Source organism: Uloborus diversus, chromosome 1 (assembly GCF_026930045.1).
Source record: "Uloborus diversus isolate 005 chromosome 1, Udiv.v.3.1, whole genome shotgun sequence".
NCBI classification, from domain to species: Eukaryota; Metazoa; Arthropoda; class Arachnida; order Araneae; family Uloboridae; genus Uloborus; species Uloborus diversus.
This window is the reverse complement of record NC_072731.1, coordinates 109,035,582-109,051,172: the sequence shown is the minus strand read 5'-3', so window position 1 is coordinate 109,051,172 and position 15,591 is coordinate 109,035,582. Positions and strand designations below refer to the sequence as shown.

Genomic DNA, 15,591 nt, shown 5'->3' with positions numbered 1-15,591 from the left:
TTCCCCTATACCTTTTATGTGAAAAAATTACAGAGCAATTCTGCCGTGCTAAGCACAAAAGTGGTATCTACACTTTTTGTCAAAATTGAGTTATTGTCACGAGGTGGTTCTTTATAACATGTTTTACCCCTATGCAATATTTTATTGTCATTTGTGAACTGGAACTATTTTTTAAAAAAATCTAAAAAAGTGAAATCTGGATCAAATACATGGAGGCGTAAAACTTTAAATAGTAGTTTTTCGGTTTGACCTCAGCTGCAGATACGACTTTTGCGCTTAGCACGGCAGAATTGGTCTCTTATTTCTCGAGAAATCTGTAAAAATGTGAATTTTTGAAAACCTATGAATTTTTGAAAGTTCTAATACTTTTGGTCATATAGTGTAGTATTACCAATAGACCATATGTAGCGAAAAAAGTTACAACACATATATCGGTAGAACAGCCGGGGTGCTTATAAGCTACCTTTACGGGCATAGGAAAATTTCAGGCCCTCTCATTGGCTTATTCGAGTGTCAATCAAAGCTTCAAAGCTGTGACGCCTGTAATGTTGCTAGTCGTCTGTGTGTTTCTTGTTTGTAATCTGCTAAATACGAATAAGCATTTGCAAATGAGATCTTTAATTGAATGTTGCTGACAAAAACAACATTCTTATTTCAAATCAATTTCATCCTTTGCAAAACAAATGAAAGCTGCCTTTGAGAAACTATGCTTCAAAATAAATATAGGTGGCGCCATTTTTAAGCAAAAAATGCATGTTTTACGACAATGTTTTAATTTAAATTGAAATTATTTTTTTAAATAATTCCCACGGTAAATTATTTTGTTAATTAAAAAGCGAATTCCGCAATTTTTCATATTCTTAATGATATTTAATGCAATTTAAACAGCTGTTCGTAAAGAAATTATTACCATTTAAGTTAATAACAAATACTTATTGTGAATAGTTTTATACTTGTCAATTTCTAATATAACTTGCTCTTGTGCCAGTAAATAAATCGTTTATCGCATAACTTTTCTTTCTCGTTGCTATATCTATTGTTTCACATTGTATCTGGCTGATATATTATGTACATCTGTTTTACAATATTTACTTTATTTTTATGTGAGTTCAATATGAATAAATTATGATTAGTTCCCTGTTGGTTTTCAAGTACATGTGACTGGACTAGAAAGCCATAGAATTATTAAAATAATAATTCTTCCACATCATATGAAGAGAAATTACATTTTCATAAAGCAGTTGCGAAACGTTTCAGAACCAAAGAAGTTTTGTAATACTTCCACACACACACACGCTTTTATTAATAAAATATGTACATCAGGGGAATAAATGCAAATTATGAAAGTGTGTTCACCCTAATTTTCAACTTCTCAAGCTCCACGAGAAACACAGAGTTGTAAAACAGCTTGTTTTAAAGACAATTTAAGTTTGGTACAAAAAAAAAAAAAAAAAAAAAAAAAATATTTTCACAAGATTTTAAATTTAAATTTTTCTTAATACTTGAAAATTTTTTCAATGAATGTATGATATTCAATGTATTTGAATGATTACATTCAAATGATTTCAGAACTATTCATGAAACCACGAAGGACTTATTTCGACGATAGACGGTCGAAGGTTTTTGCTACTTTTGCTGAAAATATTTAGCAACTGCTGATCTCTTCATGGGCCCTGTCTAAAAAATTTAGTTGCATTTATTACAACACATTAAAAGTCATAGATTGATTTCAAAATTTTCAAAATTGTCTCAAACATGGTTGAATTTTCAAGTTTTATAATTTTGTGAAACTTTTTTCCCCCAAAATGTGTTTATAATTTTGTGAAACTTTTTTCCCCCAAAATGTGTTCATGTTAAATAATAAATGAAACTGCATGAAATTCTCTTGAATTGCCTCATCAACTGTGTGTGATAATTTTTTAAAAATAATAAATGAATTTAAGGTGTCAAAGGATGCGATTTCTGATTGTTTGACTTGAAAGTGATTTGACTTTAAATAACATATATATGATTTTACATTAAGAAACATTGCTTTTTAATGTTATTTTCAATTATTTCATTTAAAGGGTTTAAATTACTTATTCCTTTTTACATAACTTTAAATACTAAGAAGATTATTAAAAGATAAAGATTTCCATGTTTAATTTAAAACACTTACATTGAGAATTTGTTGACAAATGAGTTTAGTTAAACTCCAATAGTACCTTTTTCAAAAGTGCCATTTTTTGCTTAAAGATAATGCTATTTATTCATTTAATTATACATTTTACGTGTTTTTTTTTAAGCAGGGCATTATTTTATTTTATGAGTAATGAAATTAGTATGTGACAAGAAGGATATGTTCGCCTGACTCACTCAATATTTAATTGGAAGTATAATTTTCGGATGCTAACTCCTATTCAATAGAAATTATCTAGAAATCAACATCAACTGGCACAAGAGAAAACTATATTAGAAATTATTATGTATTAAATTATTCACTGGAAGTATTTATTATTAACTTAAATGGTAATCATTTCTTTAAGAAGAGCTGTTTAAATTGCATTAAATATCGTTAAGAATATGAAAAATTGTAGAATTCGCTTTTCCATCAACAAAATAATTTACCATGAGAATTATTTAAAAAATAATTCCAATTTAAATTAAAACGATGTCGTAAAACATGCATTTTTTGCTTAAAGATGGTGCCACTTATTTTTATTTCGAAGCATAGTTTCTCAAAGGCAGCTTTCATTTGTTTTGCAAAGGATGAAATTGATTGGAAATAATAATGCTGTTTTTGTCAGCAATATTCAATTAAAGATCTCATCTGCAAATGTTTATTCGTATTTAGCAGATTACAAACAAGAAACACATTGCGAAAGACGACCATCAACATTACAGTGGCGTCACAGCTTTGAAGGTTTGATTGACACTCGAATAAGTCAATGAGAGGGCCTGAAATTTTCCTGTGCCCGAACAGGAGTAAAGGTAGCTTATATGCAGCTGGGGTACCGGATAACTTAATTAAAAAAAGACTCACCTAAATATTAGGGAGCTCCAAAATTATTCCACAATACCGATGAAAAAAAAATAAAAAAAACCACAACATTTTTCTAAATGTGGGAACAAATAAGACAGTTACAATCCTCATTAAAAATTTCTGGATATTGAATGTTAAATAAGCGACTTCGAAGTTACCTACCAAGTTAAAAATAAAGCCAAATCAATGTAATTGGTTGTTGATAGAGATGTTATAGAAGATACAAGGATTGCCAGAAAAGTGATAAAAGGTATTTTTAGAAGTAATTTTTGCGACAGAAAGCATGAGAAGGATTTTAGCAGGTGCGTGGGACAGGAAGTGTAAAGTCCAAACATTTTGTTAGTGGCCCAAACAAGTTACACGAGACATTACTCAAATGGATACATTGAAAAATTGCAAATAAACGGCAAAAAGAAAAATGATGAATAAAGCAGAAAGTAAAAAGATTTGAAAGGAACGCCCTGTACTGCACTGAGAAAAGGGAAATTTGAGATTGGGATGAACGTAATTCAAAAATAAATAAATAAATAAAAGATGCGATTTTATCACAAGTGTATCAGTTCAATGTTCCAAACTGATCATCGTTCAAAAGAAAGGTCTTTCATTTTTTACGTGAACGAACGGATCCGTTCATTTTAAGGATTCGTTATTTTTGACCCGTTCGTTGAAGAACGACACATCCCTAGTGCAAACGAGTGTCTTTTCCTACCTTAGCAAGTGTTTCCGTGGAGTGTGCTGTGCTCAGAAGTTGAATTTGAGGCATTGTTGGTCCAGATGTAGAGATTACAGGGACCGAAAAGGCGCTCAACAGCTTCAGCGGTACCTTTAAGGACTCACTGTCCCCTTCGGTGATGACGGCTGTAAATAAAATAACGTTTCAAAAATTAATGATGATTCAGTTTATTGTGCCAATTAATAAAGGTCAATGCTGGTGAATTTTTCTGGTCGCCAGTGGCGAGTAGAAGCAAATTGATCAGTCGCTACTCTTTTTTTTATTGCCCCCCTTTTTTTTGTAAATCAAAACAAAAAGTAACTAGACAAAATATTAGTTTTCTAATTGCCATTAAGTGTTATACGTTTAAATAACTAATTAGTGGCATTAACATTAATCGTATTATTATCAACAAGTGTCGATTGTGTGAACAAGATTATTTTTTTATTTTTAAGAAAAATGTTTTATAACCACTTAATATAGTTATTTCAACTTTCATTCATAAGTTTCTCATCCATAATTAAATGAGGAAAACAAACATCAAAATAATGAACTAACAAAATTAACAAGTTTTTTTTTTTTTTGTAAATGATATTAATTTAGACATCTGCTCCGAACGGAGTCACATCCGCACAGCATTCGATGCCGAACTGTTCGTGGTGAAAATATATTGTTGGTTAAATAAATACCTTTGTGCATAAGAAGTAAAATAAGAAATATAGCTTCTAAAGTTTTTGTCGGATGTCTTTTCATCCATAAGCTCATTTCTTTTGCATTGAAAATGGCGTTTCTTCTAACGCCGAAACACTTGTCTGCAGTAATCTGCAATTTGTGCCATTTGTCGCTGTTATTTCTTATTTTACTCTGTATTGTTGGGTTGAAATTTCTGGCCATAAAAGAAACTAATTGTAGCACAGGTTGCGATGGGAAGGACGGCAACAGAGCGGCGAATGATGCTGTGTTTTTAGTCGCCATTTGTTTTCACTTAGTCACCACCTGGCGATTGGTGATGGCTAATCTTGATCTTTACCACTTAACATGGCGAAAGTCAAAATTGAGCTTAAATCACATAAATATCCTTTCCTTCAAAAACAAAAAACGTTAAAGTTATCTGACCAGCAAATATGTAGACAACTTATTTTTTCAAAAATTCATAAAATTGCTAAAATCTGCAGTATTTGGAACATGGAATTAAAAACCTTTTTATCGGTGTATACAATATTAATTTTACTTACAAAACTGAGAGAATTTATATGGCTTTCTTCATGTTTTTGGGGGCTTTAAGTGCAAAGTAGCTTTGTAACTCAATAAGTAAACACGTCCAATTAGTGGGTAATTACAACACATTCCAGTCATTTTCATTTCGGAATTACATATAGAAAGAAGCTGCTGTTGTCAATTTATGTGGGAAATAAAATGTTTTGAAATTCATTTTTTAAAAATAAATTGCGAGCTACATGCAATATACTGACGGCCTGGTCATGACATCCATAGACTGCTGTTTTGTCCTTGTTATGGACTCATTTGTCTGGATTAGACAATAACCGTGCTGGAGGCGGATGTCATCTCATAGAAACTGAGGATGCCAAAAAAAAAAAAAAAAAAAAAGGTGGCTAAAAATTATTTAAGACGAAACTGCATTCTCTGAATATTATAAACGAGCGGTATATTCTATATTGCATGCAGTTCTGCCTCGTCTTTGACTTACTGGGTGGTAACTTACAGCTTAAATTATGAATTGTTCATTCACTGGTTGGATTACCTTAGTATCAATTACCATACACTTTTACAAATGATGCTCAATTCCTTGCAGTAATTTTCTCTACAATCTTAAGCTTAATAAAAAAAAAAAGTTTGCAAGAGCTTCAACCCTTCAAAGCTTTTACAGTCGGATCCCGCTACAACGCGATCGGACTTACGCGAAATGGCTATAACGCGAGTTTTTCATGAGTAATGAATTTTTTAATGCGGACACAAATTACTCGCCTGCAACATGAAATTTTTCGGAAAAGAGAGGCGGAGCATTAGAATGGGCTTCGTTGACACTAAATATTGGTTTTGTGAATGGACTTTCATCCCTTTAGCATCACTGAAAGCGGAAGTTCGCCCACTGTATTAGTCTAAACAACGCTTTGTTTTAGTTTATACTAATAACCATGCCGATTCTTAACTTTTTTTTTTTTTTTCATTTTACATGAGAACGTTGATAAAATACGTTGAACATTGATAACAGTCCGATCGCGCTACATAAACCTTCTTCATTTTTTAAATTACAAATATATTTACTATATCGATATTGTTAAATGCTATAATAATGCTGTTGTGTACATACTGTAAGTACCATACTACTTTATTTTAAGTTTCTCTCCCCCACTAATCATTGATTTTTTGCTAAATTACAGAATTTTATGCCAAATAATAACGCTTTTTCTAAAAGACAGAAAAAGTCGGCTTTTTGTAAAAGATACTGCAATATATAGTTAATAAATGGTTTGAAACAATATGAAGGGTTTTTACAAATGTCTGATACAATTGGGTACGCTTACAAAAAATAACTAAACATACCTTGTTCCACAACGCGAAATTCCGACTTACGCGAGATGTCTTGGAACGCATCCCTCGTGTAAGTCGGGACTCGACTGTATTTATGCCTAAATAGTTCGAAATTTCATCGAACCTAAAAATTAGTCAAAAAGACGAATAAGCTTATGAAATCCCCGCTGGTCGAAGACCCACCGTCGTCATTAAAGGGGACTGGGCGACGTTAAATATGCTCGTGGTCTCAATGTCCTCCAAGTGAAACGATACCTCTGGGGGTGCTAGTACCAGGTAGCTATTAGCTCTTGGACTAGTTCTAAATTCTCATTAACTGTTCGATCCGGTGATGGTGCTGCCATCTATCGGTATATAAAATAATGGAGGCAAGGCACTAGTATGCAGACCTCGACATAAAATACAGTTGAAGTCAGTTGTGACTCTTGAATAGAAATAGAAATAGAAGCTTATGAAATGAGCTTATATTCGCTGATGCAAATATTTTCTAATTCTGACTAAGAAAACTCAATTTTAAAGAATTCATCATCCCGATTAAACACTTACCCATAAAAAACGACTCCTAAACACCAAAATTTACAAAAATTTAATTCATCAAAAAATTTTGTAGCATTTCAGCTAATCGATTAAAAAAGAACTATATCTTTTTGATGCAATATTTCCCCATACTTTGATTCACGAATTTTTCAAGAATATTTTTATATTACGTTCTTGACAAGGAGTGACTAAAGGCTTCCCTAGCTCAGAATTGCGGTTACCGCTTGCAGAATGAATATAAATTAAACTTCAAGCAACTCGATGATTAATATTTAAAAGGTAATGCCTTTAAACTTTTCATTTCTCACATTTTGCATAAGCAAGAGGTCAGTTTCTTTTGATGGGTCAGATTTCACACTAGCAACATAAAAGTTCCTTGGGTGACTGAACACTTAATCTGACTCGCTATGCATTTGTTTTCAAAATGCAACAAGCTTTTAATGAAGGAACTTCTCCGTTTTTTTTTTTCGTTTTTGTGAAAATATATTCACAATTTAAACAAAAGCTACAACATATATTATGTTTCTCTAATCAAAACCCGTTTTGCAGCACTTACAGCGAACGAGGTGTTTTTTCTAGTCTTTCTCTATTTCTGAGCATTTCTAAGGAGAATGAATAACTTAAGGCAGTTACACTGTAAAAAAATTCCGAAACGTTACTGGGTATTTCCGTGTCACGTTTCGTGATTTTAATGGTTTTTATCCACTTCCTGGAAAATTTAAGTTTTCTTAACAAAAAGTTCCTGAATTGCTACAAGTCGCAAGAATGCAGACTTTTCTCTGTTGTGAAAAATATTTTTAGCTGCCAGTTTAAAGATTAACTGAGCGTATTCATAAAGTGTATCGGCTTTACTTCAAGTACGGCCCGTCCATGCTAATTAAGCTCCCAAAGGGAGCAAAAAAGTGAGGACTGCATTGTTTTGCAAGATTTGCAGACAAGTAAAATTCTCGTTACTTACTTGCAATTCTGGCATAGCTTTGGCCATGTTTGCAATAATGCTCTTTTAACTTCCTTGATAAATCAGAATGATGCCAAGATATTATTTCTACGGACACGACTGGTTTTAAACGGGAAGATTTCTGAATTTTTCAGGAAGCTTCCAGGATAATATCAGGAAGGTTACTGAATTTTAGCGGAAAAAGTCCCTGGAATTTGCAAGATATGTTACTGGCAGATATTGGGCACATCAGCTGCCCATTATTTTCCAGGAACGTTTCTGAATCGTTTTTACAGTGTAGAAGCAAGGAGATGTAAGTGGACGTTTAAAAGTTTTGAGCAAAATACGTCTAAAGTTCAGTTCCTAGGTAGATTTACGCTGATTTTTTAAGAAAATCACGCTGTACAGCCGCACCTATCAGGGATATTAGTAGGGAAATCTAGGGCAAAGTGAAATAAGATAACTAATAAGTTTTTCAAAATGAAAAAATTGGAAAATTTGTTTCGACAAAAACAGTTTATAAAGAAAATCATTGTATAATTTTTTTAATATAAAACTTGCATTGAAACAGTATTTTTTATATTTGGCAGTAAATTTGTGCTTTTAAAAAAAGAGGAAAATGTTCACTTTTTTTTCATGGGGCAAAGAAAGAAATAAAATATTTTTTAAATGAAATATTTTATACGCCATTATAAAACTTATTTTTGATCAAATGAATTAGTAAATAAAAGGTTGAATGAATAAATGAAAAGATAATGAAACAGTAAACGAGTAATTTTCAGTAAGTTACCAGGGCTAAGGCAAAATGCATGACATACACCGCCAACTCAGTCATTCTAGCCGAGGATTGCTGTTTCGTGCTTTTTAGCACTCATCAGCCTGGCATAGGAAGTGACTGAGCCGGAGGTAGAAAACCTCTTAAGGAAGCCAAGAGGGCCAAACAAACTGGTAGCTAATATAGAATTAGCACAGACCAGACGAGTGACCGAAGTAACTAAATCGACCGAAGCTAACGAGTAACTAAATAAATAAATTAATTAATATGAAGAAAAATAAATGAGTGAGTAAAAGAGTTAATGAATAAGAAAATAAGAGAATGAATGAATAAATAAGTGAATCACTAAACGAAAGAATGTAAATTAATTAATCAACAAATGAATCCATAATTGATTTCGTTCACTATTGAGTAAGCAAACAAAATAAGCTCTAACTCTTTGTCCCATTCACTTTGCCTGCCCCGCATGTACTTGGCTAATAGTAAAAAATATGTAAAATACAAATAAGCTTAATATCAACTAAATAAATACTTCACCGAATATTAAAAGGTCTCCGTTAATATTTAAAAGGTTAATAGCAAGAACTTTATCATTTTATAATAACAAAAATAACTTTTGACTTACAACAAAATATTACAACATGACTATCAATTTTTGAAAACTGCTTGTACGAGTATTATCATATGCTTTAATCTTCGGTGGTAGATTGGAATAGACTATATGTTAGTGAAACAGGTGAAATAATTTCGTAAATTTGTGCTAAATTAACCTTGACTTTACGATTTATTTGCTCTGTACAAAAACGAATGATGTTACTCCTGTAAGCAAGCTACTTACCAAAAAGAGGTGGAATTCGCTTCTCAGAACAATCAGTTGTCTGTACGTGTCCCACGTGTCCGAGAAGCCTGTATATCTGCCTTTCTGCAACATCTTCGCGACCGCAAGTGTCATATATATAGATACCTATAAAAATAAAACCATATATTTAGTTAAGAACATCATCATTGATTCTATTGTTGCTTCAAGTAACTTTTAACAGACAATTTAGCCTTCAAAACATTTTCATTTAATAGAGAATAACTTTTCTACTAATAGTCCGAGATCCCAGTAGGCTTGACCTACCCCCATCAAGTTTCTAAAAATTGTTACCATAGATGAAGAGTAAAAGTTGTAAATAAAACGCGAAAGAAAGAATTTCTAAATCTTTCACGTGAATTAATTGGGGTTGCCAGGGGTTGAAAGGTGCCAAAAAATGAGTTATTTACCCTCATCGAGTTTCCGAAAATTGTCATCCTAAATGAAGAGTAAAAGATGGAAATAAAACGCTTAAATAAGGTTGCCTACCTGATCCCCAATAAGGGTCATCAGGGGCTAAAAGGTGCCCAAAGAGAGAGATAATTTATCCCTCACCGAGTTTTCGGAAGTTCTGGTTAGAAATGAAGAGTAAAAGCTGTAAAAAACACGCTAAAGTACGGTTTTCGACCTTTTCCCGGTCCCTAAGCAGGATTGCCAGAGGTAAAAAGTGCCCAAAAATGAGTAATTTACCCTCATCGAGTTTTCAAAAATTGTTATCTAAGTAAAGAGTAAAAGTTGTTAACAAAACGCTTACATTCGGTTGCCATGTGAGCTAATCAGGGTTGCCAGGAGCTAAAAGGTGGCCAAAAAATGAGTAATTTACCCTCATTGAGTTTCCTCACAAGTTATATAAAAAATGTAAGTACAAATATTACGAAATCGATGGTATAGGGTTGCCCAAGTAAAAGAGGTCCAATCATAGGGTTGTCGCTATTTGAAATTTCACTATTGAAACTTGAATATTATTGAAAGAAAGAGGAAGAGAGTAGTACTTTCACGTTTTATTTACAACTTTTACTCTTTATCTATGGTAACAATTTTTGGAAACTTGATGAGGGTCAAGCTTAGTGGGATCTTAGACTATAAGTAAAAATAGTCGTACGAGATCATCTTTTCGCAAAGAATATCTCGCCAGTGAATTTTTAATGAAACGCGACACATTTGGTTTTATTGGTTGAAACATTTTTGCATAGTTTACTATAACTTCTAAAATTATTTTTAAAGAGAAAAAGATCATGAATCAAGTTGGAGTCACAAGTATTTTTTACTGCTAATTTTAAAATAAATTTGATGAATGTTACGGCAGATCAAATTATCAATTAGCACTCATGATTTTTTTAAATCACTCTTAATGTACTGAAAAATATTATCTGACGAATAATTACGCAATCAACAACTACTGGGAAAATGGATCGTATCAACTAATTTCTTCGAGAGATTTGGGTTTCTACTCATGTGCCTCTCAAGCAGAGGTTTGGTAAAACTTTGAAACCGCTAAATTGCGAAATTATTTAATGAATAATTTTGCACAGCATCTTTCTTTTAGTTGAACCATTATATCAAACATAAATGTTATTCTTAAAGTCTTTCATTCAATTATTATATCGGATTACATTATCTGCCTATCAACTGTTTGCCAGAATATTGTCAACTATAAAATATTGTACGGTATGCCAAATAACTTTCAACGTTTAGTGCGAATTTAATTAAAAATAGAAAAAACAGAGTAATAAAACCCAGAAAAAAATACAGCAGCAATTATATAAATTAAAACAACTTGACATTTCACAAACTTATGCTAGTATCATCTATACATAGCGATAGCTGATAACGTTTGGTGCGAATTTAATTAAAAATAGAAAACATAAAGTAATAAAACGCAGAAAAAAAAATACAGCAGCAATTATATAAATTATAACAGCTTGACATTTCATGAACTTATCGCTATCTATACATACCGATAGCTGATAACAAGATCCTATCTATTATAATAAATGATCCGATATCTTGTATCATCGACGAATTTAACACTACCTGAACTATTTACTATTATCGGGCATCAACGAAGGATCAGTACATATACAAATAACCAGTTTTATTTAAAGCAAAAGAGGTAATTACCTGTTAAGAATGAATAAATAACAAGACCTTTTCGGATGATATATCATCTTCAACGAGAAATGAGTCGTGCACATCTCATTATTTTAAGCACGCACTTTGTTATACACTTTGTGGAACACGATGATGATCACTAGCAGTTAAGTGGACCACAAGTGGTAGATAGTTTGTTATAATTAAAGAGAAATAGTTTTAAATTCGCGTAATAAGAAATAGTTCATTATGAACTAGCCGTCTACGAGAATCAGCTGGTTCATTCCGTATGTATTAATAGCAATATAGCAACTTAGATTACAAAATTTTGCAATTAAATTTAACTAACGTAAAATCCGAAATTAAAATAAGAAATTATTTTAAAACACGAAATTGAAAGAAATATAAATATATCATTGTCATCTAAGCGTTTGTGACCACAACTGGTCAAACCAGTGTATTCCAATTTATGTGAAAAAATATATACAAATCACAGAACTAATGAAAATTTTACTGCTACAAAAATGCAATTTCTAAGTTCTAACACCGTGAAAATTAGTATTTCCCATGAACTAAAACCGCAATATCACAGATAAACAACAATCTAAATTATATATATATATATATATATATATATATATATATATATATATAGTAATATATATATATATATATATATATATATATATATATATATATATATATATATATATATATATATATATATATATATATATATATATATATATATATATATATATATATATATATATATATATATATATATATATATATATATATATATATATATATATATATATATATATATATATATATATATATGTATATATATATATATATATATATATATATATAAAGTAATTTTAAATGTCAGTACTTTCTTAGGCATGAAAGTTTTACTTGTCTCGCTGCTTATAAATTATTTTTTTTTTTTTTGATTCTTGAAAAAATAAATAAATAAATAAAATAAATAAAAACTATTATTAACCTTCGCCTAACCGCAACATCTTACTTCAGTGTTATAACTTGCTTCATACAGTGTTTTATTTAGAATGTAAAAAAGAAACTTTTCACTCAAGGTTACAACCATGAAAATGTCTAACAGTAATTACCCGCTATTTTCTTTCCATAAAAAATAGACTTTCTTTTGTATCCGCTTCTTTCCGCCTATTACAGTCAAAATTTAGAGTTAATAACAAGGGATCTTCAGAAAATACCGAATTTTTATAGCTTTACGAGGGGAAGTTTAAAATGGCACAGGTACATTTATGACGCACTGTTTGAATGGATCATAAATGTTCAATCCTTCAAGAGAATTTTTTACGAATTAAAATAGGAAATATCAGCACTGTCGAATGGATAATTATATTATCTTCTAATCCGAAGAAACAGAAAAAAAAAAAAAAAAAAAAAAATTCTTTCTTGCGTTTTCCTTCTGCAACTCGCGATTTTATTTCTTTTTTAGCCTACTTTAACAGTAAAAGTCAGAGAAAGAAGAAAAAAATGAAAGAAGGCTTAATGCATTTTGAAAATATTACAAAAAAAAAAAAATAAATAAATAAATAAATAAATGAATAAAATAAATAAATAAATGTCGAAAAATTAAAAATTGGAAAGTAGGGTATTGAGATGGTGAAAAATGTCTGTCGGTCTGTCTCTCTGTCGCCCTCCCCTAATAACTTTTGAGTGAAAAGTCCGATTCAAACAAATTTGTTTTTGTTCGAATTGGACTATGCCCTATTATTGGTCTTACCAAAACATTTAACTCCATTGAGGCGAAATGCTTTAAATTAAAAAAAAAAAAATAACTTTGCCAATTTTTTTCATCATAAATTTTTCTTTCTTCATACTATTTGCCAGAATTTCTGGTATTCTAATAATATTGTTTGCAATATAAATTAATGTTTTATTGTTCTGTGACACATAAATGACATTTTTGACATTCTTTTAACTTAACATAAGACATTAATAACACTTAAATTTTGTATATTTCAGTGCTAAGTAATTTAGTCAACATTTTCAATGTTATTATATTGAAAATTCTTTTTTTTTTTTTGAAATCAAATATATACTTCCATCTAAGAATCCTGAATGTGTTTTTAGCAGAGCACTTGAAACGAATCCGTTTCAGACCATTTCTGTAAATATATTCTGTAAATATATATATATATATATATAAATAATATAAAGTTTTTTTTTTTGAAAACTTTGTACTCAAGGCTGTTATTTCTTCTTGAAGTTACTTATTTGAACTATTACATTTTTAACATTCTAATAAGCAATAAATGTAAGATAAATTAGTTTTTTTTTGTATGTGTGTGTTTTCAAATAATTCGCCCATTTAGCTCAGAAAAAAAAAAAAAAAAAAAAAAAAAACCTCCGACAGAAATCAGAGCCAGAAATATATACGTCTTGGTTGAAAATTCGTAAGTTCAAGTTTTGTCCTGCAGACAACTGTATTTGCACATTTAAAACTGCCCAACTGCCAAATTGGGCATGAATTATCAATTCATATAGCAAGAGGTGAGCACAAAATTCCATAATTTCTCTAAGGAATGGATAAAGTGAAAAATAAATTTGCAAAAGCAATGGAGGCACACATAAAAAAAACTTTCCAATTATCAACTCTTCTGAAAGTGCTACTAAATCGAATAGCTATGCAATGTTTTCAAGTCAGATTTCACAATATGGATGGGCACTAAACCCCCCCCCCCCAAAAAAAAAAAGAAAAAAAAAGTCACTCGGCTAAACTAAAGTCAAAAGCAATTTCATCTTGAGTGTTCAACAAAGGGAAAAAAAAAGGAAATAAATGTACAGCTCATAATGTTGTAAAAATGAAGAGATGTAACTGTTCAGGGTAAGAAAAAGTTTAATCCAGAAGAATATTTAACACAAGAACAGGTTATGTCCTATTCTAGCAGAATAAAAAGGACGGTTATATATTTTGATGCTGAAATAGATGACGATGATGAACTTTTCATGTAACAATTGAAGAAAATGACATTTTTAAAAAAGAAAATATCAGAGGTAAAATCCACCTTTTTACAGATGCAGAAAAATAATTATTTCTCCATTCATTTTATTACTTTGCGCCTAAGTATAAAAGTTGTAAATGTTAAATGTCATGTGCAAATTTAAATGAATGTCAAATGTGTCACAGAACATTAAAATATCAATCTATATTTCAAACTATATTATTAAATACAGCAGTTTAGGCAAATAGAAGAAGTAAAAAACCATGACGACAGAAATAGGTAAAGTTATTTTTTCTATCTTCTTCTATTTTTTTTTTTTAATTTTAAAACATTCGAAATTCAATTTCAATAGCTTTATTGTTCTGATGTTTTGGATTAATTAAAAATATTGGAATAGAAAAAGAACAAAATCGAATTTTTGAAAAATCGCTTTGAGGTGCACAACCCCATGCTACAAACTAACTTTGTGCCAAATTTCATGAAAATCGGCCGAACCGTCTAGGCGCTATGCGCGTCACAGAGATCCAGACATCCTCCGGACAGAGAGACTTTCAGCTTTATTATTAGTAAAGATAAAGATAAAGATGTAGTGGTAAGAATACAAAAGTAAAGAAACGAAAAAAAAAAGGAATTCCGTTTTGCTGCGAATTGTCAATATAGATGTAAATTTTAGAAACTGAATCAATGATGTTCTAAAATATACTTTGTCAAAAACGAAAACTCATTTATTTTACATTCATTTCTTATTCGAATGTTAAAAATGTACAAATAAGTAGCTTTAAGAAGAAAAAGCAGCCTTGAGTACAAAGTTTAAAAAAAAAAAAAAGACTTTTTTTTTAAAGAAATTGTCCAGTACTGATACGTTTAAAGTGTCGTGCTAAAAACACATTAAGGAGTCTTAGGTGGAGCTATATGTTTGATTTCAAAAAAAAAAAAAAAAAAAAAAATCAATATAATAACATTGAAAATTTTGACTAAATTACCTTGCACTGAAATATGCAAAATTTATTATGCAAACTTTGTTATTAATGTGTTATGTTAAGTTGAATGAGTGTCAAAAATATCATATATGTGTCACAGAACAATAAAACTTAGATTTATATTGCTAACAA

The 15,591-nt window shown here is 30.5% G+C and overlaps 1 protein-coding gene across 1 annotated transcript in view; it reads right to left on the bottom strand.

Annotated features, from left to right (window-relative positions):
- The window catches only part of LOC129231254 (uncharacterized), a 143,827-nt gene that overhangs the window by 36,679 nt on the left and 91,557 nt on the right, over positions 1 to 15,591 (bottom strand). The window contains exons 3-4 of the mRNA XM_054865536.1: positions 9,375 to 9,500; positions 3,732 to 3,880 (exon numbers count right to left, since the gene is read on the bottom strand). Coding sequence (XP_054721511.1) covers positions 3,732 to 3,880; positions 9,375 to 9,500 — 275 coding nt within the window. The remainder of the gene's footprint in view (positions 1 to 3,731; positions 3,881 to 9,374; positions 9,501 to 15,591) is intronic.